At 40.9% G+C, this 27,528-nt stretch overlaps 2 protein-coding genes across 3 annotated transcripts; one reads left to right on the top strand and one right to left on the bottom strand.

Annotated features, from left to right (window-relative positions):
• Positions 1-3,984: 3,984 nt before the first annotated feature.
• Positions 3,985-8,861, top strand: MRPL19 (mitochondrial ribosomal protein L19). Its single transcript, XM_066180018.1, has 6 exons — positions 3,985-4,087; positions 4,307-4,418; positions 6,064-6,182; positions 6,730-6,864; positions 7,584-7,765; positions 8,526-8,861. The coding sequence occupies exons 1-6, from the start codon at positions 4,030-4,032 to the stop codon at positions 8,739-8,741; spliced, it is 822 nt and encodes a 273-aa protein (XP_066036115.1). The 5' UTR covers positions 3,985-4,029; the 3' UTR covers positions 8,742-8,861.
• A 412-nt stretch (positions 8,862-9,273) lies between these two features.
• Positions 9,274-26,630, bottom strand: GCFC2 (GC-rich sequence DNA-binding factor 2). 2 transcript variants are annotated; one of them, XM_066180016.1, is made up of 18 exons: positions 26,235-26,630; positions 25,000-25,107; positions 23,398-23,559; positions 22,672-22,890; positions 21,637-21,716; positions 20,538-20,653; positions 18,643-18,829; positions 18,020-18,143; positions 16,662-16,740; positions 15,343-15,455; positions 14,396-14,595; positions 13,840-13,993; positions 13,449-13,570; positions 12,220-12,296; positions 11,970-12,036; positions 11,114-11,260; positions 10,649-10,773; positions 9,274-10,328 (listed from the first exon to the last, which is right to left on the bottom strand). In XM_066180016.1, the coding sequence occupies exons 1-18, from the start codon at positions 26,599-26,601 to the stop codon at positions 10,214-10,216; spliced, it is 2,562 nt and encodes an 853-aa protein (XP_066036113.1). In that variant the 5' UTR covers positions 26,602-26,630; the 3' UTR covers positions 9,274-10,213. The 2 variants fall into 2 exon arrangements, with proteins under 2 accessions (XP_066036113.1, XP_066036114.1); XM_066180017.1 differs by having other exon boundaries at positions 13,840-13,990.
• Between the last annotated feature and the right edge of the window lie 898 nt (positions 26,631-27,528).

Here is a 27,528-nt window from a genome sequence, read left to right as displayed (position 1 = left end):
CCCTTCTGTAACCTTTAAGGGTGCCATACATCCCAGAGGAAACTGAATTCTGAGTGGGGACGTAATCAAGAGAAGTGAGAACATAATCAAGAGCAAAAGACCCAAGAAAAACTACAAAGCCACACAGCACAAATTCTCAATGATCTGAAAACATCACGGATTTCAAAATGAAATTTAAAGACACTTCTGACTCTGGACACAGAGCCAGTATCTACTGAGGCACTGGCAAGGCTACCAACAGACCAGTTCACATTTCAAAAATCCCCTGCACCCTGACACAAATCATTGGCACACTTTTTTTTTTTCTTCTCCCATGCAGGTTATACAATAACAATTTACCCTCCAAGGCTGGAATGCAACAAAGGGAAAAGGAAATGGAAGAGCATAGGCGTGCATGAACATGGCGGTGATGTGTTGTGGAAGCCATGCCCACTGCCAGGGGCCCTCTGGAAGCCTCAGGCTCAGAGGAGCAGATGTGACCACTCTCCCAGCACAGCACAGAGGGGAGAACATGCACTGGCCTGGCAGGGTTAACTGTGTGTGGCTCCAGCAGGATGCACGCTCCAAAGCAACCGAGGCCCGGGGCTGTTTTGACAGAACGAGAGGAAGATTTTCCACTCCATCGCTTTCCTGAGCTCAGTGCTGGGATGCTGTGTCTGAAGAACAGCTCTCCCTCTCCTCTTTGCTTGCTCCACAGTAAGGTAAAAAACGTAACTGTGGATGTTTGATGGCCACCTCAATGAGCAGCTGCTCTATCCAGAAGGGTCTGGCACCTGAGGTCATTTTAAGCAACATTTTGGGATTTCTCTGATTGTTTTCAGCTAGGTTAATTCACCTTAAGTTAACCAAAAACTCATTGTCTCATTAAAGGGAAGCTTCCAGAAAGACTAGAACTGACATCAGATTGTTTAAAGGTTCTAATAAAATCCACTATACTCAAACCTTTCCAGAGTAGTTTATAGAGCTGCTTTGGTACCTGGGATAAACAGGACACAGAGGAATCCAGGCATACCCTTGTGTCTCTGCTGACACAGGTTTGCAAGAGAGCCTGAAGGGTTCAGATACCTCTGGACAGTCTGAAAGGAGCTATGTCTGCTCCACCAGCCACTGCTAGGGCTACAGCAGCCGTGAATAGCCTGACAGACATTCTGAAAGGGGCACAATTTAGCTAGAAGATGAGGTGGAGAGGCCCTCCATGAGCCAGACCCATTTATTTTGTAATCTGAGGACATCCAGCTGCCTCTTCTCTTCCCTTAATGGACAACAAACCAGATCTCCAGAGCAGCTTAGCTCCTTGCAGATATCTCTTTTTGTTTAGAGACACAGTAATAATAACTGCAGGTGTTACCACTTTTTGCTGTGTTTCCTATAAAAAGACATCCATGTTCCCTTGAGCAATACGAAAAGTCACTCCCTTCTTCACACCCTCTGACAGGCCACAGACAGCTGTGTTGGGGCTGCTGCAAGTGGCTTCAGGTGTTCAGAAGAAATCTCTGGGATTTCAGAGTGCAATGCAGTTTTGGAAGGTGATACTGACAGCCCTGATCCTGGTGGTGTTGGGACTGAAGCACTGCATTCCTGGGGACATGAGCAGGTTAAATCCAGGCAAGCAGTCAGCTCAGGCCAGTACAATCTGTTGGGTATCTCCACATCAGAAATGTGCACACTTCCCTTACTTTCTAAATGCAGCATATGATCTGAGAAGGTCTGTTCTTCAGGCTTTGTTACAACAAAGCTGAGTTAAAGTGCAGAAATAAAAATGAATGGCTCAGAATGACAATGTGGAGAGCAAAACACAAGGTCTCCTTTCTCCTTAAACACTGGACTTTTTTCCTCTAATGAGCAGGACCATCATTCAGTGAAATCTTTAGCAAGGAAGTGCAAACAGGGATCAGTTGTACTGCTGACCTGGGAGAGTATCTATTGACTTTATTGATATATCTGCAACGACATGTCAAGGGAGGATGACACTAAAGACTGATATCAAAGAGATTTGGGTTTGAAATAGGCTGGAGGTGGCAGTTTGTCCAGCTGGATAACTGAGGGTGTTTGGGGTGACTGTGAGCACTGCTGAACGGCCATGTTCAGTTTTGAAACAATACCTCAAGAAATGTGTTGAAATAAGGGAGGAGACTTCAAAGACACTAACATGAAGGATGACATTTAATGGAAGATCTTGGCCACATCCTACTTCCATAGATCAGAGAGGATCAGGCTAAGCACTGTTTGCTACCTGTCCTGCTTTTCTTCCCAAAGAAACTCAGATTTGAGTAATAAGGAACCATAAGTGAGCTTCCCCAGGATTGCCCCTGTAATTCAAACTCAAGAAAGTTGCTCCTGAAAAAAGAGACCAAACAACACATGGTCCAGTGTCTTGATGCCAGGGTGCCTCAACAACCCACACAGGAATTGGGAAATACACAGGGGCAAGTTTCTGAGTCCTGTAGGGCACCTCAAGGGAAGTGAGGTTCTCTTGGGAAGCCCTGAGCTCAGGGCAGTTCCAGCCCACAAAAATGGTTTTGTTAATCTGCAACCCACAGTGGTCAGTCAGGGAGTTAAAAGTGGCTCCCTGACACTGAAACATCCAATTCTCTTCTTTAAAGACAGCTGTGAGCTACAAATCTGCAGTTTTCCAAGTCATAGCCCACACATCTCCTTACAGCTATTTTGTTATCTCCTCGATCACCATTAAGTTATTGGAATTTCCCCTACATGATAATTCCTCACCCCCTGAAAAATATTATTCTACCTTTTTAATAGTGCTTACATGAGGGAGAAGAACATAAGAAAAAATTAAACTTGAGAAGGAGTGGTGTGCTCAGTGCTGGAGATTTTTTGTATTTTAAGGGTCAGAGTGCCCTCTTCTGTCCCATCCATGCCCTGCTTATTAACTCAATCAGCAGACGCAGAAAAACTGTGACTTATCTTCTGCACACCTTATAGTCTTCTAAAGCACAATTAAGAAACCAAACACCAGACCACGAAGTAGGAAATTACTCTTGTTAATGTGGGGGCTTGGGCAGTCATGTGCAACCAATAAAAGGGGTTGGGGGAACATCACATGATGGATCTAATTAGTTCATGAGGTCAGGGATATTTTGAAGTGAATCTCTGCGAAGTTTAAACAGCAGGGTGTTATTTATAGACCTGCGTTTAAAATTCATCTTCCTCCTGCCTCTGTAGCAGCTAATTGAATCCAGACTGATGGCCAAGGAAACCTGACTGACACAAACATATTAAAAGTACCTCAACAGTACTTTTGCATATAATAATTTCTAAACTGATCTTGGTGCAAAGCACTGGGACTGCGGGATATCTGAATTACGGACAGAGGTAACAATGGCCTCGGAAAAAAAAAAAAAAAAAAAAAAAAAAAAAAAAAAAAAAAACTTTAGTTGAATGTTTTTATCATGAAGACACACAGAAGTCTGTTTCTGGAAAACATACCACCACTCTTTATGTGGCAAAGCCAGATTTCATAATCTGTGGTGATCCCTGTGATGCCCAAGGAGCTGCTTGCTACGAGCGTGCCTGCGCTGCGTTGCCACCGCCATCCCAGGGGATGCGCTGGGAGCTCCGGCGCCGCATCCCACTGACAGCACCTCCCCTCTCCCCGCTTCGGGGCCGCGGTCCTCCTGCCGCACCCGAAATCGCCCTGAGGGATGGAAGTGAAAGGGGCCGCTTTGTTTCCCTTCACCCTTAAATCACAGAACGGGTTGGGTTGGGAGGGTCTTTAATGTCGCTTCCAGTCCCTGCCGTGGGGCAGGGACACTTCCCACTAAACCAGACTTCCCACTAAACCAGTCCCATCCAACCCGGCCTTGAACACTTCCAAAAATGGGAAGTCCACAGCTTCTCCAGACGGTCTGTTCCAACGCCTCACCCTCTCAGGGCGAGGAAATTCTTCCCAATACCCAACCCAGACCTGATCCAGCTTAGCACCGCCCCGTGAGGCGGCACCGCCTCCGCGCTCCGTCCCGCCGCGCTTTGTCCCCCCGCGCTCGCCGTAGCGGCCGTGCTGCAGCCGCCATGGCGGCCTCCTGTGCGAGGGTGGTGCCGCGGGGCGCCGCCATCGCCCTGCCCGCCCGTGAGCACCGCCCGGACCCCCGCCCTCATCCCCCGGGCACCCCCGAGCCTCCCCCCTGCCGGGTGCCCTCCTCCTGCCCTCCCTGGCCCATAGAGCGGCGGGGAGGAGGCTCCTGCCCTCCCTGGCCTGGCGGGCGGGTTCTGGTGTTCTGTCCTGCTTTGGTGGGGGCGGTTCAACTTGAAATCGCGGGTGTTTAAGATGTTGTTTTGTATTTTACAGGGTGTTTTTCTTTATCGGGGTATCGAGCGAGCAGCGATGGAAAGCCACCGAAATTCCAGCCGCCTCCGAAGCCCGTCATTATTGACAGGAAGACGCAGAAGGAGGAGAAGAGGTGAGGGTGTCCCACTGCCCACCTGAGCTTGTAGAGCTTCACCTGGGCTGTGCTCAGGCCAGTCACTGTGTGGGCACTTACTTAAAGAGTCAAGGCATTATTACAAAAAAACAAAACAAAAAAAAAAAAAAAAACCACCACAGTTTGTAAAATTCCAGCGAGGACCATTTATGTTGAAATACGCTTGAAACACCTTAAAATACTGTTTCTGGAGTTTTTGAAAGCTATGAAACATGAAAAAAAATGTAGGAGAGTAAATACTTCTGCAAATTTGGGGTTAATGTGGCAGATTATGTCTGTTAAAGGCATCTCTTTAGTGTGCTGGGGTGACAGGGGCACAGGTCCTGTGTCTGCCTTTGCCTGGGACCTCAAGGCCAGTTGTGACATGGACCTGGTAGTCTTCATGAGTTGTCTCATTCTGGGTATTTTTGATGTCACCTCAACCCACTTAATGGAATCACAGAATGGTTTGGGTTGGAAGGGACCTAAAGATCATCTCGTTCCAATGGCCCTGCCATGGGCAGACACACCTCCCACTAAGACCAGGTTAATACAAGTCCCATCCAGCCTGTTTGTGAACACTTCAAGGATTGGGGCATCCACAACTTCCCCGGGTTTTAAACCCAGTTTGCACTGCTTTAAATGACCCAGTGGTTCAAACTGCAGTGCTGTGTCTGGAAGAAGAGTGGTGGTACTGTAACTGTTCATCTGCCCGCTCCAAAAAACCTCACACTGAAGATCATGAGTAGGTTTGGTGTTGTTTGTTGCCTGTGGGGCTGCCTTGGGCAGCAGCACTAGCCAGAAGCTCTGCTGCCGTAGTCCCCATGAGGTTTGTTGGGCAGATTTGCATTTGTCCTCCTCTGTGCTGGGCACTTCTCTCCTGGCCCCATCCAGGACTTTTAAGGTGCATCTCTACAACGGAACTGTAGAGATTCCATCTTCATCCACCTGCCAGGTGGTCTTGCCATCCAAACCAGACTGAGCACATCCAAGTATCTGTTGGAAACGGTTCTCAGCTCAAGCCAATCTGTGTCAGGAAGGATGCACTCAATTCAGCAGTCAGACAACTGAGGTCCAGCCCATGGGGAAATTCTTTGGCATGGTTTAAATATTTTGTAAGAGAAAATAGTTTTACCAGCCCATTTAAGGTTCTGTAACAAAGGGACATTTATGTGATGTGTCGTGTAGAACACATTTGTAAAAACTGTAATAGATTTTTCCATATCTGTTATTATAAATCAATAAATAGTAAGTGTTCTGTCGTGGGGATTACAATTAAACCATGAAATAACCTGTTTCTGAGCTGTGACAGCACTAACTGAACTGTCTTCTTTCAGTCAGCTCCTCTGAGACCAACATGTATTACTAGTTTGAGAAAAAAATCTGTTTAAAAGAATAGCAACAACCAAAAAGATCCAACAAAAAAGCCACATAAAAACCCAAAACCAACATCAAAACCCCACCAAAATTCTTTTTAGATAACAAAAACCAATAATTAAATAAAATTGGTGACTTCGTAGACTGCAGTTGATATCTCTGAAAAGGCAACAGCTGGTAATTCTTAGGCCAAATACTTGGAATTGTCTTGTATTTTTAATGCAAATGCTTTTGTTTCATACTTGTAAAAGTTTGGCTTTTCTTACAGGTTCCTGAGCCCTGAATTTATACCTCCCAGAGGGAGAACAGATCCTCTTAAATACTATATAGAAAGAAAGGATATGATACAGAGAAGAAAGGTGTTCAACATCCCAGAATTCTATGTTGGTCAGTGTCAGCACTATAACTTTCATAATTCTGTCAGTATTTTACATTGTGTGGGGTGTTAGAAAGTGTTGTCATATGTAGAATAGCATAAAAAACCCATAAAGTTTCCGGTGTGTTAGATCCACCAGGATGTGTTTCTGTATGTGATACCTTGTATTTTAATTTCATATTTACCTCCTGATTCATTAAAAGAATAATCCTAATGTGTTCCTTATGTGGGTTTTTTTTCAATCCTGGCACTTGAGCAGATGGTTTACCAGTAGAGCTAAAAAAAAAAAAAAGAAAAAAAAAAAGAAAAACATTAGAATAATTATATTCAATTTGGATAGGGAAGAGCAAAAAAATAAAGGTGAAGAGTTTGCAGTTAACCTGCAGTCTCACTTCAACCCATATTAATTCAGGTCATGTTAGCAGTTTTTTCTGTTTTGATGGAAAGCAAAAGTGTTTTCAAAATGCACCTGAACAGATGCACTTTGCCTGACTTTTCCCACATTTTGGTCCACATTAATTGGGACAGGCTGTTTATTTTAATCCCTTTTTTTGGCAGGCAGTGTACTGGCTGTGACGACTGCGGAACCCTATGCCAGTGACAAATCCAAGCGCTTTGTTGGGATCTGCATTCAGAGGGGAGGGAAAGGGCTCGGCGCTACCTTTGTCCTTCGGAATGTCATAGAAGAGCAAGGTGGGCTTTCAGCTGTGGTCATTCATTTCAGCAAAAAATGAGTTGTAGAAATTTAGCCTGTGGGGAGGAAAACAGCAGATTGAAGTGGAAGTATGAGTCTGCTTGTTAGAGTACTGTGCAAGTTTAAAACTGTGTACACAGAAATGTTGTGCTCTGTGCTTGAAGGCATGGAACTGCACAGTAATGTTTAGACATTCTGTGATGGTTGTTCTTATGTCTGAGCCTGGGCTGTCTGTTGCAATGTAAATACCAGCCCAGTTTGAACACTGTGTGTTTTCGTGAACGTGTTTTAACAAGCAACAGATTAGAAGAGTTTTATCACAAGTTCAGAGTCTGGATTATGGCAAAATCAGGGGCAGTGCAAGTAGTGAAGTTCTGAGGGCAAATATGAACGGGGTAGGTGTCTCTTCATACACACTCCACCTACACTGAGATGCATAATTAACAGCCATTGTAACCAAAAGGAAATAAAGTTTAAAACCCAAGCTCATCTTTCTTAAATTCAAGCCATTCAAGTCTCTTCAGCCATTCTGTATCAAAGATTTGATTTACAAAGAAATGTGCAGACACGGTGCACAAGTCCAATCACAAGTGCACACAGCTCTGAGGACTAAAAAGAAGTTTGCAATGATACAGGAATGTGTAACTGAAGCATTACTGCTTGGCTGTTAGTTTTTCTCCTGAATTTGGTTCATTAAACCTGGCTTTCTGTCTCAAAGGGGTTGAAATCTGTTATGAACTGTACAGTCCTCGAATCCAGGCCATTGAGGTGCTGAAGCTGGAGAAGAGGCTGGATGAGAACCTGATGTACCTGCGCGATGCCCTCCCCGAGTACAGCACCTTCGATGTCAACATGAGACCTGTGCCTCGGATGGCCCACGAGGAAATTCCTGTGAACAAGGTAGGAGCCATGTGTTTCAGAAGGAAAGCACAGGATTATTTACAACTTCCACTCATGAGTGTTATCCTGGCAGGCTGCAGCAGCTCTTTGCCACATCAGTTACCAGGGTGACAGAAGTAGGTAATATCAGGCAAGTCTTAGTGCCATTTCTATAATGAAAAAATGGTGAGAATGTAAACACCTGCCATCTTCTGGAGTTAATTTTGAAGACACACAAAGAGGAGCAGCCTCCACATTCCTCTGTAAAACTGCAGAGGGGAAAGCTTTTCTTACAGGAACGTTATTGTTAATGTGGTTGGTTACTGATTCAGGAGTGGTTGGTATCAGGAAACAACGTAAGAAAGATGAAAGAGTCACCTGAAATCTGTATCTCAGGGAAGATCCAGAAACCAGCAGTCCCTGCCAGAGTGTTGTGTAGAAACTCAGTATGATAATCCCTCCCTTTCCCTCTCATGCTACTTTTTTTTTTTCCTTAATAAGGAGCAAAACTACAAAAGATAAGTTAGCTTCAATTTATGTTTCAATTAAGGACTCTGTGATAAATCAGGAGAGTGTTAATTTAAAAGTTTAGCAAGATGCTATGAAAACAATCATAAAGTAGTAGTAAATAAACACACTGACAGATTGGTCAGTTTTCTCTTACTTTCCTCCTGTTAGAGAAGGAGTTGTCACCTTTTGCTAAGATCAAAATCAAAAATCTAATTCCTTAATACCTTTTAATTGTTTTGTGTTTTTTAAATTTTTTCATCTTTTTCTCCAGCTGCAGGTACGAATGAAACCTAAACCATGGTCAAAACGGTGGGAAAGACCCAAATACAATATAAAAGGAATAAAGTTTGAGCTACCAGAACATAAAATGAAAGCAGCACAGAAGTGGAGCCAGCCATGGCTGGAGTTTGACATGCTGAGAGAGTATGACACTTCAAAAATAGAGGAAAAGATTCGGAAAGAACTTAGTGAAGAACTTGAAAAATAATGTTTTTTCCAGTCTAGAATTCATGAGAAAATCAATATTTTTAGTTTACTGTATGGATGATGAATTGTCAAGTTTTGTATAGACATGGGCAAAGCAAACAATAAAGTTAACCTTTCCAGATTTCAGCGTGAACAGATTTCTGTGGCTCAAGTGTCCGCTGCCCTCCCACTGCTTACAAATCATTACAAGGAATCTTTCTTCCAGAAACAAACATCTACAGAGCTAAATTGTGATAGAACATCAATTACATTTTTGTCATAGCACAAGGCTGGTGCTAGAGACAAGCTGGGATGAGACAAAGCAGAACAAGAGAAAAGCAATGAGATCATGAGCTTGTGGTGATTGCTGATCAGCAATTGCATTTTTGTTGGCATTCTGAGAGGAAAACCAGCAGAAATTGATTATTAGCAGTATTTGCAACATAAATCCTGAAGCTGCTGAGGGTTAGTAGAGCTGGAGGGCTTTTTTTTTATAATACATCTTAATAACATTTTTGTCACGTTTTAAAGAATTGAACTGGAAGAGTCATAACCACAGTAAAATATTTTATTTTCAAAAAAACCCCAAATTATTTTTAATCTTTTGTCTGTAATACTGATCAAACCTATTTACAATTGAAGTATTTTATAAAAATATATTTTTAACTTAAAAAAATACAAAAAGAAGGCATAAGAATTAAGTCTACAAGAGTTAAATTCTATTCCCAGAAGACTTTGGAGAAATAGTCACAAATATACAGATTCTGTGATGCACTACAGTTTTTACAATGAAGCATCCTTGTTATTCTGTAATCGTATTTATTGCAAATATACAAAATTATAAATTATTAGAAATAATATCCTGAAAAGGATATGAAGAAGTAAAATTCTGTAGAGCTCACTGGGAAGCAAAGGGAGATTTCTAGAACTCCAGTTATTGGAAAGTAACTGAAGTTGTTCTTCTCATCATCACAATGTCTTTGATGAAAATCCTGATTCCTTGCCTGCACACCGACCCATCTTGATTCTGTATCAGGGGCATCATGAAGTCCTTTTCACTAGGAATGGTTTAACAATAACCCTACCAAAAATCTCTGGACCACAAGTTGGAAGAGCTCAGTGACTGCTGAGTCAGAATGGTATTTAGCAATTAATACTGAAAATAACTTGTCAAGTTGTCTACCGGCTAGTAATGATGAAGTTCACAGGCACTTTCTGTTTGCAGGATTCCTTCCAAGGAGACAGCAGTAAAGCACTCACACATTTTAGAACACCTGAACCACTTCTTTGACAACTGCAACTTCTAAATACTCCCTGATCTACGAGTAGATGGCAGGAAAAGACACTTGGAAAAAACACCTCGTGTTTAACACCAAGATAGTGATTACCACTACCTCTGAGTAGGCAGGATCCACTAAATAAATTTCATTTTAGAACTGGTTTAGTGTGAATACCAGGCTTGTTTCAGTAATGTAAGCATTCCTTCAAAGATTTCTATTTCCCAATCATTGCTTTAAGGTGTTCAAGTTTATGCTCTTCAATGAAGTCATCTACAATATGCAGAGCTCCAATTTTCATCAGTAGGAGAAGAACTTCTTTTGTATCATCACTATTTAAGGAAAAAAAAAGAAAAAAGAAAAAAATATAGCAGCACTTTCGTGAACCTGTCTAAAGTATCATTTTTGTTTCATGACCTTGGCTCCTCTGATCATTAACAGCACCCACTATCAACCACCTCAAATTCTCACAGTAAATGAGGACTGGTCAAGTGCTCCTTCACATTACACTCCACCTTTTCTTTCAGATACATATACATGACATGAGCATACTTGAAAGCGTCAAATATATGATATTTAAAGAATTAAAAAAAAAATTAACGCAAAGTATTTGGGGGAGCACTTGAATCCCAAGGACAGCTTCATCCATTACCTGTGGTTATCCTTGTGTAGTCCACGGGCACATTGCAGCAAGTGCTGGCTGAAATTCTGTAATTCAGGTAGAGTTGATCCACCCTTGAGATCTTGGAACCATCTTTCTGGGAGGCATGCAACCACCTGTTCACACAATATTTGGAAAAAGTTTAACAAACATTTCAATATAACCAAGTCACATAATTTCTGACAAAAACCTTCTGTCAGGTTCAGTCATTATTAATGTGCTTTTTCCTTCAAACCAACATTGATTATCTCTCCAAGTAGTTATGCTTAAGAACCTACAGACCAGTATTTGCTCTAAACTGCTCTAATGCAGCAAGGTTGTTAAAAGAAAAATTAAAATCAAATTTTAAATGTTTATTATTTTTTAATATTCCATCTTTAGTTTAGACCCCTCTTCATGAAAAACAAAAGGCTTTTAGCATACACCCACCCTCTTCCAATGAATATTTTCTTCTACCTTATTACACTTCTCTATATTATCCGGCCCCGGTGGTGTGTTTAGGATGTTCAGGAGAAGGTAACGATTCAGCAGCTTGCTCAGTCCCAGATCACGGACCTTGTCCTCCTGGACAATCCCATCCCAAAGAACAACATTGGAGAGCAGCTGCAGCAATGAAGAAACAAAAGAATCTGTGGAGCTGCTGGTTATAAGTGTGCAAAAACTGTTACAAGTTTCATAAAATTAAAACAGAAAGGTAATATGTACATCCAATTCAAGTCCTCAAACACTAGGATTTACACTCTCCAAACTTCTGGTCAGTTAGCCACTAATAAACTGCATTGAGTAAATAACCTAATTAGTTTTACAAATGCATCTGTATCAATGTATAGATATACCTGTATATATGACCTCCCAAGGGTGGGAAGAACATTTTACCCTTCTAGAAGGTTTAACAATTTGCTAAGTTCAGAAGGCAACTAAGCAAGCTGTCAGAGAATGAAAGACAGAAGTGAAAAAGTTACTACAATTGCTCAGGACAAGCCTACACAGAGTCCTTCATGACATGATGATGCTACAGTTTGTGGCATCACAAAGAATTTTTGTAGCTCATGTCAGTATTATTAGGCACTGAGTGTTTCTTCTGTTGCCCCTATAAATCCTTACACTTGTCATTTTTGTGTGTGGTGTAAGGCTGTGTTTGTGAAGGTAAAATACCTTGAGTTTAAATTACCTGAAAATTAACCTGCTCTGAGTCAAGGAGGAGGATAGGCAACATGAATAACTAGAAAACTGGAATATTTTTACACATAGTTTCCAGTGAAATGAATTTCAGAGAGGACAGACAGAACAAAACCAGCCCTATTTTCTCTACCTTAACAGCTGACCAAAACCGTCTTTCTTGAAATTTTGAACGTAGCGATGACTTGTCTTCCACAGTGCTGGTTGTGGGAAGAAAAAGTTAAAATAAAGATTATTTTTTCATTTTATTTAAAAGAAGATAAACAGACATCTGATCTCTTAGACACAGATGCCTACAGTATTTCATCTACATCTGTAGGGGAGGAGAAAGGTAGAGGAACTAAAAGAAATACAAACTTAAGAGACTCATAGGGTTAGCTTACCTTTTAGGATACAGAGGAATAAAGACATCCTCCTCCACAGATTTCTTCATTCTCAGGACAACTGTGTTCATCAAATCCTATTAAAAAAGATTTATTAATGTGTCCTCAGAAGAAAGACTTCATATTCTTTTTGTAACAACCTCAGAGGTTATTTAGTTCATCCAGAGGTCTGCTATCTTAGACATAAGTGCAGCTGCCATTTGTATACAACACACATTGAGAACTTGAATAAAAAATAGAAACAGCAGACAAATTACAGCTGTAATTATCCATAGGCTTAGCCTAGAGGGTTTTGCTGTATCCCTAAGCTATATCCCTAGGTGAGGCCTTTTTTGTACATTAATCTGCAAGGCAGCAGGAAAACTGTACAGATTAAAACCAAAATATGTTATACACATGGGATCTCCTTTAAAAAATGTTAAATTCTACATCAAAAAAAAAAATCACCAGAGCTAGGATGGTATGCATTTTTGAGCAACATGTTTTCAGGTGCCATAGATTGCCACCTACCTTTTTTTAAAACCTATTTTTTTTATTTTAAGTTCTTGCTAAGATCAGTTGTATCACTTGACTTTAAGCCATAGTTCCAAAACAAACTTTGGAAGGCACAAACATTTTCTTTAACATATTTCTTTTCATACTCAGGGCCCAAACATCCATCCCATTTCACCACTTAATCCATCTGATTTTCACTAGATAAACCTCCTGGTTTACATCAGAATAAACCCAGAACCAGGCTAAGAAGGGCTTCCTAGAGTGACTGTGTATATAAAAGTAATTCTTAAAGGATTGCTAGGATTACATAGTAGTTTTTCTCCTCACCAATTAACCAATCTTTGGGGATTCTCAAGTTTTAAAATTCTAGGCATACTTTATAAATAAAAGCTTAAGGAATGGACCACTGAAGCATTATTAGCATTTAAAGCTCAAATTTGGAAAGATAATTAAATGCAAATCATTATTATTGCAGTGACGGAAGACTACATCTATAAACAGATTCTGGATAAATACAGGCAAAATTTTTCTACAAACGGGAGCTAATTTCTGCCTCATCATCTTCAACAAGGAGAGAATCAGAGAACTGGATGTTTAACTGTTAAATCCCCTTAATATTAAGAGGCAAAACAAAAATGTAATCAGAACCAAACAACTTCAGGAGAATGTTCTCAGTGCCCATAGGAGCACACACAAAAGTAAACACAGTGGGTGAAGTTCCCCACAGCCTTTACCTCTCTTGCTCGGCTGGACTCATTTTTGGAAAGGATTTGTTTTCCTAAGATGTTATTGCAAAGCTGTACAAGGTTCTTTGTCTGTGAAGTAGATAAAGGATCCCACACACTCTTCACAAATGCTGAAAAAAATAGGAATTTATTTCATTCATAATATGCAAGTACTTATCAGTCCTAGTTTCAAGCCATTACAATGTAACAGAAGTAAACATAAAAAGCTCAGCCTTTCACAGCAACTTTGAAGAGGCCACTTTAGCCTCACTTTGTGGAACTACACAATCATTACATCTTGGAGCACTGTGATATCACCAACATTATTTGATATTATCGTTTTTATTTAATGTTTGATTGCGTAGCTGCAGTGAACATTTTCAATACAATCTTATCATACCTGTAATTTTGGGAAGAATAGTTTTTTCAATCACTCTAGGCAAAACTTCTTTATCATGATCATCATCCCTTTTTGATTCAGACACGTTTTCTGCATCACTGAATTCTTCTAGAGCTCTGAACCAGGGCATCTCTTCCAGCTCTGTAAAATTCTGCTGAAAGATGACTCCTGTTAGTTGTTCAGCTGGTCAGCATTAAGAGAAAAGCTCTATCCAGTAACACCCCAAATTCCCACTTAATTTCAGATCCAGCCCCATCACTGAATGGGCCAAAACAACAAAACTAGATTTAAAGTTAGAATTTAACAGGAGTGTTCAAGTGTTTTCAAAGAACCCAGTAGAAGAATTACTTTTACAGGTGTGGCAAAAGGGGCTGGAGGTAAAAGGAAAGGGGAAAGTTAAGAAGATTCCACAACATGCTCCAGATTTTGAGTCAACACAGTAGCATTCTTAATTTCTAATGCACTGTGCTATGTATAGAAAAAAATCATTTTTCATATTAATACATAATACACACACACAAAATTTTTAACAAAAAATGTCAGCAGATGCACCTACCTCAAGAGGATTCCAACTTATTAACTGAACTCTGATTAATGGATTTAATAGCTTAGGCAGGCAGAAACTGATGTAAGCATCACAGTAAGAGTCAGGAAGCTTCTCTTTCCATTCCTGGAATTTCAACAGGATTTTTCTGATGTCACAAAAATCTGCATGTACATCTTCAAAGATTTTCCTACTATCCTCTAAAACGTTATCTATGGATAATATTCATTGGGAATAAAAAGAAACAATCACAGAACTTATTGAGGCAGAAGCTGAAGGGTTTATGCATCTACAGGACATAAGAGATATTTTTATGAGAATTGCATTTGTTATTTATCTTTGACACACCTGACATTGAAACAGTTTAAAAACAGCTCCCACAAAAACCCAATTTTAGGGAAAAATAGTGTCAGAAGACCAAGGAAAGGCAAGTTTCTTCATGATCTATTTCACAGATTTATATAACCACTATATTTCAAACTTTGTTCCAGAATGATAAAATTTCAGGCATGAAAATCCTTCTGCTGTTATGTGAAGAAAAGCTACTATGCCTTTCCCTCCTCCTCTTTATCCATTCACTCAAGATAATTAAAACACCAACCTTTAATTCACACTCCAGCTTCAGGAAATAAATTGACTGTACAAAACATGTTGCAGCACTGCACTGAGTACTGCCAGATCAGCTCTGGCATAAACTGACAGAGTTTACCTCTAGTTTAAAAAGCTGTGGATAGTGCTGTCACCACATAACTGACACCACAAGAAATCTACAACCATTCATTTATTCTTCCCAAGTCAGTAGTCAAAACTGCCTGGGTGCATTTTCTTCTACAGTGTGCAAAAAGAAACATGGAACTCAAACAAAGTACTCCTCTACTTTTCCTTTAAAAAAAATAATCATTAAAGAAATATCAACAAGATATCTGGTTCTAGGACATCACATTAGGACTGTCACCAACCTCTGCTCTTCTGGAACTCGTCCACCTCTGTGGGAGTCAGCTCCTCATCACTCGACAAGCCCTCGTGGTGATCTCCTTCTCCTGATTGCTCCCTCGCCTGCCGCCTGCAAGTCCTGCATTTTGGAATGAACTCAGATGAGTTATCCTCTCCTGTGTCTGCAGGAGAAAGCTTAAAGAAAATAATCCAACTTCAACAAACATACTTAAAACAAGTCTTGAGAAAAACAGCCTAAGGAGAGGCAACGGGGGAGCAACAGGGACTACAGAACCCAAAGGACTCCAAAACTGTGGAAACAGAAGGGGATTTGGGAACTGACATCCAAGAGCTGAGAGCAACATCTCTAACCTCCCCCATGAGCCATGAAATAACCTTCACTTCACCTCATCACCACTAATGAGGCAAAAAACTCATGCCACCTGCAACACTGAGCATCTGGTGTTGACCTGGATCCTGTCTGACAGTTCAGTGTGTGTTTACTGAGTTCTCAGACTGTCCTATCAGTCCTGGATCACTTGGTCAACAACCCACAGGAAAAAAGTGATAGCAGCCATGTGCCAGTGGGACTCTAAAAACTATTGCCATGGAATCAAGAAAAACTGCCTGCAAGATCAATAGCTTGAATTTCTACCACAGGAAAATGATAAATGATAAGGTAGGGATATTGCATAAATACTTTTAAACAGTTATTTACATCAATTTGCACTAAAAGTTAATTGCTTCAAGTGGAAATTTTTGTTATTATACCACTTCTCATCCATTAAAATTCCAAGGTACTTCCTGCTTCCAAGTAAATTATGAGTTGAGATACCACTGCAACTGTTAAACTTTCAAAGCTCACAATAATATAAAAAAAAAAAAAGGTACCAATCTCTGAACATCCAAAATATACAATCTGTCTGACCTACACTGATAGCAAACCTGGGGCTAGAGGTTGATTTGTTTCCTCACCAACCCCTCTCCAGCAGAAACAATTCTGCCCAATTTTGCTATTAATATGGTAATACAAAAATATATTTCTGTAAAAGTTCATAATATTATTAATTAAATCGGGAAGGAACTAGATTTGTCTCACTTAAGACTTTTTAATTTAAAATATCCAGCTCTATTAGCATTCAGGCTCAAATCAACATGAAGAGAATGACTAACACGTAGACAGCTTCCACATACTTCAAGTTTTGGAAACCAAATACTGAAATATTTTCAGTGTAATCTCATTTAGTAATCCTACAGGTTTACATTCATGACTGCAGGAATGACAGAAGTCAGTGCACAGCACATCTATCAGAGTTAAGTGCACCTCTATGTATGTAACAGTTACCTTCGATGCTCACACATTTCCAAAACCTGTGTCTTCTCATCACCTTCCAATTTACTTTTCATTGGTTTGTCATTCCCACCTATAAGACAGAAACAGCCAAAAATAAAGTAGTACATTTTTGAAGTTCCTGTTTTATTTCAAACAGGAAGCAAAGAATCTCCTTCTACTGTTTAGTTAGGGTTTCTTTTTTTGAATTGGAAAATAACCAACAAAAGAACAAACCTAATCAAAACTCTAACAGCATCCAGAGTAAGTCAGAGTAAATTCCTCGTAGCACTGATAACTGGCTGATGGGTAAAACATGCCAAAGAGAAAGGGTGTACTACTACTGAAGTACTATTATGTAAGAAAAAACAGCCTTTCCACTATATTATATACAACTAGGAATATAAAAACAATGCTCTGTGCTGCTAAACATGCAAGCACAGTCCCATTTGTAATAATCTGGAGGTAAAATCATTTTAATAGTAACCCTTACTATGGCATTACCCTTTTCTCCTTACACCTGCTGTCAGTTGGCTACACCAACTGGTTTTTACAAAACCATCTAGGCTGCTGCTTTCTCTCATCAGCAGTTTATCCCCTGAAGTGAGAAGACTGAACCCATATGATTTAGTATTTACCAGGATCCAGTGCATCTGCCCTCCATCTGTTCCCAGCAGCTCCAAGCATATTGCTCTCAGCTTTGCCTAAACAGTTTTAAAGGGTTTCATTTTGGAGGTCTGGTTTGTTTGGGTTTTTTAAATAGCAGCAGCTAAAGATTCACACAGTATACAAACAACACCTTGGTGAGGAAAGAAAATATGAGCTGAGAAAACGGTAATAATTTTTCCTATAGTGAGTGAAACATAGTTTTCTTTTAGATAAAACCCATACACAGAGTACCTTCTCTCTTCAAGCTCTGCCACATGTGTGTCATCTCCCGGTTTGAAAACTCCAATCTGAGCACACACATAGCCTTACAGACACTCTCAGGTAAAAGTGATGATGCCAGTTACAGCACTCAGCTTTTTCACATATTAACAGACTTCAGTAATAAGCAACCTTTCTCCAACTTGAGACCTACTGGAAAACTGATTCCCATTTTTCTCCTTAAATATTGATGGGAAATTGAACAATCAAAAATTGACAAGGTACTTGGTCATGTCTTGTTCAGAGAAATTAAACCAGAGAAAAACAGTATCATGGGCATTACTGAGGTAAGAATTTCAAATGAGGTACGGTAGAACATGCCTGCTGACAATGGGAAGAGAAAAGGAGATCAAAGGTGAAAATTAAAATCTTAGCCCGAAAATTAACTGTATTTCTGCTCAAAAACAGAGTTATTTTCTCACTGAAAATTTGAACTTGGTACTAACTTGTCAGATGCTGAATATAAGCAGACTCATTTTTCAGCTCCTCTTGCCTTCGCTTTGATACTCTCACAGCTCGCTGCTGAAGAAGGGCATGGACAGCCCATTCCAGTTCATTAATGTCCTTCAGCTGAAAGACAGTCAACACTAATCAGGCTTTCAGTTGATTTAAATCTCAGAAGGATGAACAAAAAACCATTTCCATGGGTTTTTAGTGTAGCTGGAAAATTAGAATCCAAAGTATTATAGATTGAAGAGTAAGTTCCTGGTCATGGGAGTTTTCAAGCTTTCTTTTATAAGGCTGAAAACACAAACTAAATTCCAGTTACACATCAAGGACTAAGACCTCCTACAAAAGGGCTCACTAGAACACCTTTTAGTTGTGTCAGTGTCCCTTGTTTTATTGCAGTTTGCTTTTGAGGCACTAGCCCTTGAAGAAAATGCATTCACTAACTAACATTTCTTCTCTTTAAAGTCACCTGAAGAAATTCACAACTGCAAAGTGACAGAAAAGTAAATGAAAATTAAATTTGATTCTGATAGAACTGATTTTTAACTGGGTGATATCCCTCATTTTTCACTGACAGAATAGACCTTTACCATCTTTAAAAAAAGGAAAATGTACATACTTTTTCATTCAAACAGTTTATCAAGTTTTCTACATAAGTTTTCATGGCCCTGTAGAATTTGTAATTCAGAGCTGCATCTGAAGACTTCTCCAACTCCTGGACAGACATCTTCGAGCTCTCAATATCCTCCATATATTTTTCATACTCTCTCTGGTGGGCACGGTGCACATCCTGTAACGATGTTATCCTAAAAGAGAGAAACCCAGGCGATCAGAACTGTTGCCAACTTAACAGCTAATGCATCCCAGAACACTTTTCCTGTTATAATCACATACAAAATCTTTGCCTGTGCTAATAATAGCCCTTGCATTTGACCTGAGCAGCACTGAAAGACTTACCCAAGCCAGCACTTACAGTAGCACAGGGTATGGATAAACATCATGCTTTGGAGACCCAAATGTCATTTATGTGGTGCTAGTTTTGAAAGCACCACAGATATTTAACCTGGACTCAATACACCACACTTCCCAAAAACATAAAAGCCAAAATTACATGGTACCATATTATTAAATTCATTCTACCCAATGTACTCTGGTAAAAACTACAGCTTACATCAACATGTCCATACCAGTTAAGAAAAGCTGCATGGACAGAAGTACCTGTAAGTATTCCCAATGTGCTCACTATTAAATACAAACCAACTGAGAACTCATATTATTGTGTGATAAACACACAATAAAAACTTCTGTCTACAGCTGTCTCTAATAGATAGGTAGCACACAAACGTTTACATCATTACAACTCTGCTTCCTCCTCTCTTTTTTACCCCCTCCCTCCTTACATGTCCCAAGTGTTTCCCAAGTTTGAGGAACCCTGTAACAGAATCAAGGCACAAACCACAATTTATTTCATCTCCCTGAAATGAAAACTTTTGGAAGAAAATAGCTGAACTAAGCTATTGTGTTCTACTGTGCTACAAGTTAAAAAGAAAAAAAGACTAATCTATTTCAGCACTTATTATGTTAAAAACATCTACAAAGTGTACACCAAACAGGTTCCCCTTCTTGCTGTTTTCCAGCTGTATTCTTCTTTTTTCTTATTTGATTCTGTACATAAATCCCTGCACTTCAGTTAACTCAATTCCCTTCAGGTGATTAAAGCAAAGAAAGCAAACAACTCCACAAAAATATTTAGTCCAACTTAGTCTCACTTCTCAAAACAAATGCATCAGTGATTGTCTGTACAAAGCAAAGATTATACAGAGAGAGACTGCTGCAAGTTCACAGCACAATTTATGTTTCACTTGTATTAAGTTACTTGTCTAAACTTATCTAACAGCTGCTTCCCAGTTCTGGGAGGGATGACAGGGAATGGCTTACCTTGGGATGCCTGACCCCAGCTGTCCTTCCCACACACCCTCCAGGAGGTTCCCATGTCCAACCCAGGACACTTCAGCTGCCTACACAGCAGCTGAGCTGCTCAAGAGAAGTCACAGCCTGGCACAGAGCTAAAGAAAAAGATCCAGGCATGTTCTGAACAGGCTGTAGAGAACTTAGGCTGCTTTAGGAAATACTGGCGTATTTTTGCAGCTGGTGTAAGAACTACCACAGGAGAGGTGGGAGAGCCAGCTCCACCTGCCCCCAACGAAGTTGTAATGCTGGGCAAACCTAACATCGAGCCAAGGCTTCTGCCAGCAAGTATAAAAAGCTAATGCCAAATAAATAAATTTACTTTCTAAAGTTCCATTTGACAGAAACACTCTTGGAAAGTCCAAATGCTCCCCTAAAACACAGCATTGCCACAAGAAGTAAAAAATCTGTACTATTCCATTAGACATCATTACACACGAAAACAACCCAAAAGAAGCCAAATGCTCAGGAAAAAAGAGTAAGAGTTCAAAGCTGCTGTCTCATTCTGTGACAAAAGCTCAGACAACTCTTAAGTTAAGGAGTTACCTTTCAGTCAGTCGCTTCTTCACAATCTCTAGATTCACAGGTGGTAGAGAAACAGAGGTATCGAACTTGGGTTTGGCTGGTTGGTATTTACGCACAGAAGCATCATCACAAATTTCCTACAGGAGTTAAGTGTCAATTTTTAATACACCAGTCAACTTTTAAAACAATTTTAATACACTTTTTAATACAATTTTTAATACTGTTTTTAATACAGTTACACAATTTCTCCCCTTGCAACTCTACAGATCAACAAGATATATCATTTGAACACTAAACATCTCATATAAAGATACATATTTCAATCACAAAAAAATCTAGAAAAAACCCAATCAATTGAAGAATGAAGTCCATAACTAACAAAGTCTACAGCTAAAAAATGCTGCTGTCTCCTAAAGAGCAGAATTAACTTTTCCATAAATGAGTATGAAGACCTAAGATCACATATCATGCTGGATTTGAACACCAGTCTCAGAAAGACGTAACCTTCCCCATCTCTTTACTCCCTGAATTTTCCAAGTTGAAAAAATTTCTACAGCTGTCAATTCTGACTTCAATGAAGAGCTGATTATTTAGATACTCCTAGTCTGATCCAGAGCAGGTGATCCAAGCCAGAAACAAAATTTCCAGCACATCAGAATATAGTTTATTTTTGCCAATTACTTACTGGGAAAAAGACAGCACTCTGCTGAACTGTGCAGAGAGGTCTCAGATTGCCACTCAAAAGAAATTTAGCAGAATGAAAAAATAATTTTTGCTTTGCAACTTTCCAACATTTGTATTATTTGCATACTTTTGCTTTCAAGCAAAAAAAAATCAGAGTTCAGAATTTTCTTCTCTGCTTCTTGTGATCTCTTATCACAACAGGTACCTGCCTTTGGGGCTGACACCACCACACTGCTTCTCAACAGCCAGAGAGAGATTACAGATTTTCATTACCATCTTCCCATACCTCTAATCATATTTCCCTGAAGAATTAGGGAAAAACTTCCTAGAATCCTCCCTAATGAGAGGGCAGGACAGAGATACAACAGTACTCCAGACAAGCTCTCTTGCCTATAAGCAAAAAGCAACTTCCAAAGGCTAGGAAAGCATGTGTCACCTGAGAGAGTTTAACAGCTTTCTTTATTTGCTGTTCTTCCCACTTGGCTTCATCATCACTTGATCCATCACCCAGAGACACTGGAAGTAAAAACAACCATTATTAGATGTAACTACACCCTTTACTTTTTCCCCTCTCATGTTCTCCTCCATCTAAAGCAATAATGGGTCTCCTAACCAATACTGAGAAGTGATACACACAAAAACCAGATGAAAAACCTGCAGATGGAGAAGTGCACAACTGAAAGGCAAGGAAGGCTACTGGGATTTGTAGAATTCACATAACATTAATTTCCCCAACTGTTTCTCAGACAATTACTACTGCAGTAGGAGGCACACAAACATCTTGTTTTTATGTCTCAAAGCAAAGCCGTGCATAATACATGTAAACAAGAGTGTAAGTATAGACTGTGACATTACACCAAACAAACCATTAAGCATTCCAGAACATACACTCAACTACAGGTACAAAAACATCTCATTAGCATTAATTTGAATGGGAGATTCTGCTCATAGTTACGCATTCCTTATAGCCCTTATTCAACTACTAAAGTAAACATGTGCTTCATAAACAGCACTATAAGCAGCTCTAAGGGAATAAAAACAATGCAAAAGCCAGTTATGTTTTGCATGCAGTAGGTTTGTTTACTTCTGAAGGGCTGGAATGCTGGTTTGTTTGTTTGTTTTTCATTTTCCAAACTTATAATGTCAGAGCAGGAAGAGCACTTAGAAGACCAGACCAGAAGCAGGGGACAAGACTTACAGTAACTTTATTCACAGTAAATATGCCTTTTACAAGGCCATTTTTTTTGCAGTCAACAAGGCCAAAAAGAATTTTGTAAACAAAATTCTCAAGTACCCTGCACCACCACAAGTGAGATCTAAACCAGGTTAATGACCCATATAAAGCTCAAGTACCAACGGTCCAGCCTTTTTCCAAGAGCCCTGAGGAGCAAAGCCTCACTCCTGACTAGACAAGTCCCATGTGGTTCCAGAGACTAAAACAAAACCTCTGGGAGAAACACCACAAACTCACCCATGTCTTCAGTCATCCTCTGCCTAAGAGTTCTCATTTTAGGAGCAAAATCGAGATTCTTTGTTTCAGACTCATCTTCACTCTCCAAATCACTGCTTCCTCTTCTCTGAGGGACCTGAGGACTGTTTGAAACATCCAGGGGAAGATATTCAGCCTCTGTCCTGGCTAAATGACGCTTCCTCCGAGCAGCCTCAACCTGAGCTGCACTGGGGATATTGCCTGCATCAAAGGGAGAGAAAAACCTAAGGAAAAGACTAAAAGCAACACTGTATCTAATGCAAATCATCAAATCACAACTGCTCAGCACCACTGGACAACTCTGGATACACAACAGAAGATGGTTTTCTACTATGGTTACCATATAGAATATAAGGAGATGAAAAAGTGGCGCTCAGCCTCAACGTGAGGTTTTGTTTTCATCTCATGAAGGGAATAGGGCATCACTAAAGAGGAATTTTCTGCTGCCTTTCTTCTATAGCCAGGGCTCATAATTTCTGCTCCATTCCCAAAATTAGCACAGAAAGACAACAAATGTTTGTAACTGAAAATATGGGGAAACCATCACTATTCACCATCACTAAGGGTAGCCCTGGAAGAATGCCTATATCTCAAGTGGTTTAAGCTGGGTGGAACTCATCTCACCTAACTTGTCATGTACTTCAAACACAGAATGTTCTAAAACAGCTTTCTTCAAAAAAAAAAAAAAAAAAAAGCCAGGGAACTAACCTGGTGATAAATTCTTCCTCCTCTGTGGAGGGCTGGATTCATTTTCAGAGTCTGAGCTGTTGTAGTCCTCATTCAGTGAAGAGTAAGTTTCATCCTCATTCTCCTCCTCCTCTTCACAAGTATCTTTGGTGTTGCCAACTCCAAGCTCCAACTGACAGATTTCTGCATTATGGGGGAAAAAAGTATGATCCATTACTTCAGTTTCAGCTGCTGGAATATGATGTACCATAACTGGTTACCAGAAATTATTTACACCTTGCTGCTGCAAAGACTGGTCACTTGTCTGTCTCCAGCTGTTCTCATCAAAACATGTCAAACTGTAACATTCCAAGACAGTCACTTACAAGCCAATTCTTGCATTGAATAAAGGCATCTTTGATGATGCTTCCCATAGAAAGACTACGAGTCCTTCTGGGACACAGACTGTATTTACATGCACAAAAGCAGTGAGATCAGCTCTCAGATAACAACTAATTAATATTCTGATTGCTCACAGGGTATTTGGGTTCTTGACTTGGAAAACTGCATTTAGAAAGCACGTTTTTTAAAGCATTAACAATGAGGGAGCTTAGTTAAACTGTAAACATAAATCCAGGTACTATCAATTTCTGTAAAAATATTGATTTCTTTTCATCTGTCACTACACTTTCAGTAAATCATCAGGTTACTGAACAACAGAATGTACCACCTCTTATGATATGATATGCTTTTATAAAAAGTTACTAAGAAAATTTACCATCTCAGCTGAATCAAAACCTCAAAGGAAATTATTGCTCAATTTAAATTTAATTTACTTTTATCTAACAGTAGCAAATATGGTATGTCTGTGAATTGACACAGGTGTCAAAAGGGTAATACACAAAGAGAACTTTTAGATGCATTTGTTTCATACCCACACAAACTCCAAATATTCCAACAGAAAACTTACCACAGAATGGTTTGGGTTGGAAGGTACCTTAAAGATCATCTAGTTCCAATTCTTCTGTCATGGGCAGGGACACCTTCCACTAGACCAGGTGCTCGGAGCCCCATCCAACCTGCCCTTGAACATTTCCAGGGATGGGGAGTCCACAACCTCTCTGGGCAACTGACTATATTTCAATGGAAGTAGGGATACTACCAGAATAATCAAGGCTATTGACTGCATTTAATTAAAATATTTAATGCTGTAGGAGCACACAATTTAATAATGTTTACATTAAGTTTCATCAAACAAAATGCTACTAAGCTCACATTTTCCCTAAATGCCAATACTCAGATCGAGCTGCAATCTGACCGCAATAAGCAGTGGATACCTGGCCCATAGTTTGAAAGAGATGATGTTGAGGTATAAACTTAGCAGAACTTTGTCAACTTTGATGTAGTACATGGTTCTGCATAATCAGGTTTTCTCAAGAACAGTCTTCAAGTTCTGATAATCTTTTACCAAGGTCAAACTGAAAATAATTTCAGCACAAATACACTGCAATTATAAACCTGCAAACTAACATTTTAAGTATAATTCTGAGTTCAATTAACAAGTAAAAAAAAATTTAACAGCAGTATTTTTACATCACTCTTCATGTATTCCATAAAATATTTAACTAAAAAAAAAGTACTTACTTTTGATTTCTTCAGTTTCTGTCTGTGCAGGCAGTAGGCTTTCTTTCTTTTTAATTCTAAAGGTTACTTCATTGAAGGATGGCTTTTTAACTTTAAAAAACTCTTCACCTGTCAGATAAAACAAAGTGATTCTGAGTAATATTAATAAAGCCAACTATATATATATAACACACATATATATACGTACGCACTACATACAAAATTTCATGTGAAGTCCATGTGTGCACAGCCTAACTTCTGAATCACAGAATTAATTAGGTTGGAAAGGACCTCTGAGATCATCAAGTCCAATCTACGACCAAACACCAATATTTCAGTTCTGGCTGGATTAATTCTAAATATTACTGTGGCTTTATCACTCATGATCAATCTCCTCTTAGCAAAAAAAACTGTGCGGCTCAGACTCCTCAGCACAGCAACACTGCACTGCTGAAAGGCAGGGTCTCTTTGTAGCTTGTCCCCACCAGGGTGGCTGTGTCTTCTCATCAACCACAACAGTAACAGCCCAGAAGTGTCAATTAAATGTTTAAGTTTCAATTACTAAAGCTTGATCATCATTAGCTAGTCATGGAATCACACAGTACTTGCTCTCTCCGGTTTTCTCCAGCTGTAAGATTTCAGATGCTTTCCAGCCAGAAGAACGTAAACATAAATAATTGTCAAAGTACTTTTCTCATCATCACAGAATTGTTAGGGTTAAAAGGGACCTCGGAGGTCACCCTGGCCAACCCCTCTGCCAGGGGGCTCACCCGGAGCAGGTGAGACAGGAACGTGTCCAGGTGGGTTTGGAATGTCTCCAGAGAGGGAAACTCCACGCCCTCCCTCGGCAGCTGTTCCAGTGCTCGGCCACCCTTAAAGTAAAAAGTTCTTCCTCGTGTTGAGGTGGAACTTCTTGTGTTTTAGTTTACGACCATTGCTCCTCATCCTATTGCTGGGCATCACTGAAGAGAGTCCGGCCCGGTTCTCTTAGAACCCGCGTTTGAGATATGCAGAAGGACTAACGAGACCCGCACTGACCCCTCCAGACTAACCAGGCCCAGCCCGTGCTTCAGTACGGTTTTACGGTGCAAACCCTCCCCAGAGCCGTACCCCTGACACAGCAGCGCTGGGCGTGTTTACAGCGAGAGGCAGGAGGGCGCCCAGCGCGGGGCTCGCTGAGGCGGGAGCCCAAGGCAGCCCTACGCCGGAGCCCCCGGCCCCGCTCTGCGGGACACGCACGCACGATCCCTGCTCACCTTCCCGCTCCTCCTCGCCGCCGAAGCTCAGCAGCTCCTTCCCGGCCCGGCCCGGTCCCGCTGCGGCCCCGGCTCGGCGCTGCCCCGGGCCCGTGCCCGCCCCTGCTCTGCGCGCCCGGCCGCGGGGGCTGCGGGCCGGCTCCTCCGCGGGCAGCGGCCCCTCCGCGCCGGGCCGGGCGGGGGCATCGCCCTCGGCCTCCTCGGGCTCCGCTTCCCGCTCCGAGGGCGAGCTGGCGCCGGAGTCTGGCGACGGGGCTGCGGCCGGCTCCGCCCGCGGCTCCGGCTGTGGCTCCGGCTCGCCCTCGCTGCTGCCGCTGGAGGCTGCGCGCCGCCGGCCGCGGAAGTTGCGCGGGGGACGGCGGAACATCGCTCCCGGGAATCCCACCCGGCGATCGATCCCAGGAATCGCTCCCGGGGACCGGCACGACCCCAACGTGGGTCCCGGCGCGCACGCGCGGCGACCCCGGCGCGCCCCGCCCGCGGGAGGCGGGAGCTTGGGAGGGACGGAGGGGAGAAGGGGAAGGTGCAAAAAAACCTAAAAGGCGTTTTTTTGGTGATTCATTGATGCCTTAAAATGTAACTCGTTTGACGAGCCGTGAGCCCCTGAGTGCAGGGCTGTCGTGCTGGGTGGGTGCTCCCCCTCCTCCGCTGTGCCATCTGAAGCTTATGGAGTTCTGGTATTATAAAATATAATTTATAAATAATATATGAGAATATAGTATTTCAATATGCAGGAGTTATATGCAAATTTTATGCCTATAATTAGTAATGAATATTTATAAACTTTTGTGATTGCTATGTATTATGTAAATGAGTGGTAAATTAAAATGTAATTGCTAATGCCTAACTACACATAAATAAAATAGCTATTTTAGAATTAGAAATAACATACACTAAAAACAAATAAATACGTTTTATAAGGCCAGGTTGGAGGGAGCTCTGAGCAACCTGGTCTAGTGGAAGGTGTCCCTGCCATGGAAGTGGTGTTGGAATTAGATGATCTTTAAGGTCCCTTCCAAGCCAAGCCATTCTAGGACTCTATGATTATTATACATGCAAAAGTGACTCTGTAGATTGTTGTCAAAAAGTAATCACACATTTTTCTCCCTTTCCTCAGGCTGAGCTCACAGAAGGAGTCAGGCAGGTGCCAGTGCTGGTGGAGGGGGAGGGGAACATATGGCTGGGAACAGAAGGAAGGTGGGAATGTGACAAGTGATGACAAATTGGTTTGCTTGGAGAGGAGATGCACTGCAGCTTGTAGCAGCCTTTGATTTCTGCCGTGCTGACTTGAGCT

Source organism: Chamaea fasciata, unplaced genomic scaffold (genome assembly GCF_029207755.1).
Source record: "Chamaea fasciata isolate MVZ Bird 193981 ecotype frontalis unplaced genomic scaffold, bChaFas1.0.hap1 SCAF_3, whole genome shotgun sequence".
NCBI classification, from domain to species: domain Eukaryota; kingdom Metazoa; phylum Chordata; class Aves; order Passeriformes; family Sylviidae; genus Chamaea; species Chamaea fasciata.
Note: the sequence above shows the minus strand (reverse complement) of the source record. Positions and strands in the feature narration are given on the sequence as shown.

What these genes read in the sequence shown, in the direction of transcription:
- MRPL19 (XM_066180018.1), top strand. Translation starts at nt 4,030, where the DNA reads ATGGCGGCCTCCTGTGCGAGGGTGGTGCCGCGGGGCGCCGCCATCGCC. An exon ending in CGCCATCGCCCTGCCCGCCC is followed by an intron (nt 4,088 to 4,306) that starts GTGAGCACCGCC and finishes TGTATTTTACAG; the next exon opens with GGTGTTTTTCTTTATCGGGG. An exon ending in CATCCCAGAATTCTATGTTG is followed by an intron (nt 6,183 to 6,729) that starts GTCAGTGTCAGC and finishes TTTTTTTGGCAG; the next exon opens with GCAGTGTACTGGCTGTGACG.
- GCFC2 (XM_066180016.1), bottom strand. Translation starts at nt 26,601, where the DNA reads ATGTTCCGCCGTCCCCCGCGCAACTTCCGCGGCCGGCGGCGCGCAGCC. An exon ending in GAGGATGACTGAAGACATGG is followed by an intron (nt 21,717 to 22,671) that starts GTGAGTTTGTGG and finishes TTTTACTTCCAG; the next exon opens with TGTCTCTGGGTGATGGATCA. An exon ending in AAGAAGCGACTGACTGAAAG is followed by an intron (nt 18,830 to 20,537) that starts GTAACTCCTTAA and finishes TCTCTCTTTTAG; the next exon opens with GATAACATCGTTACAGGATG.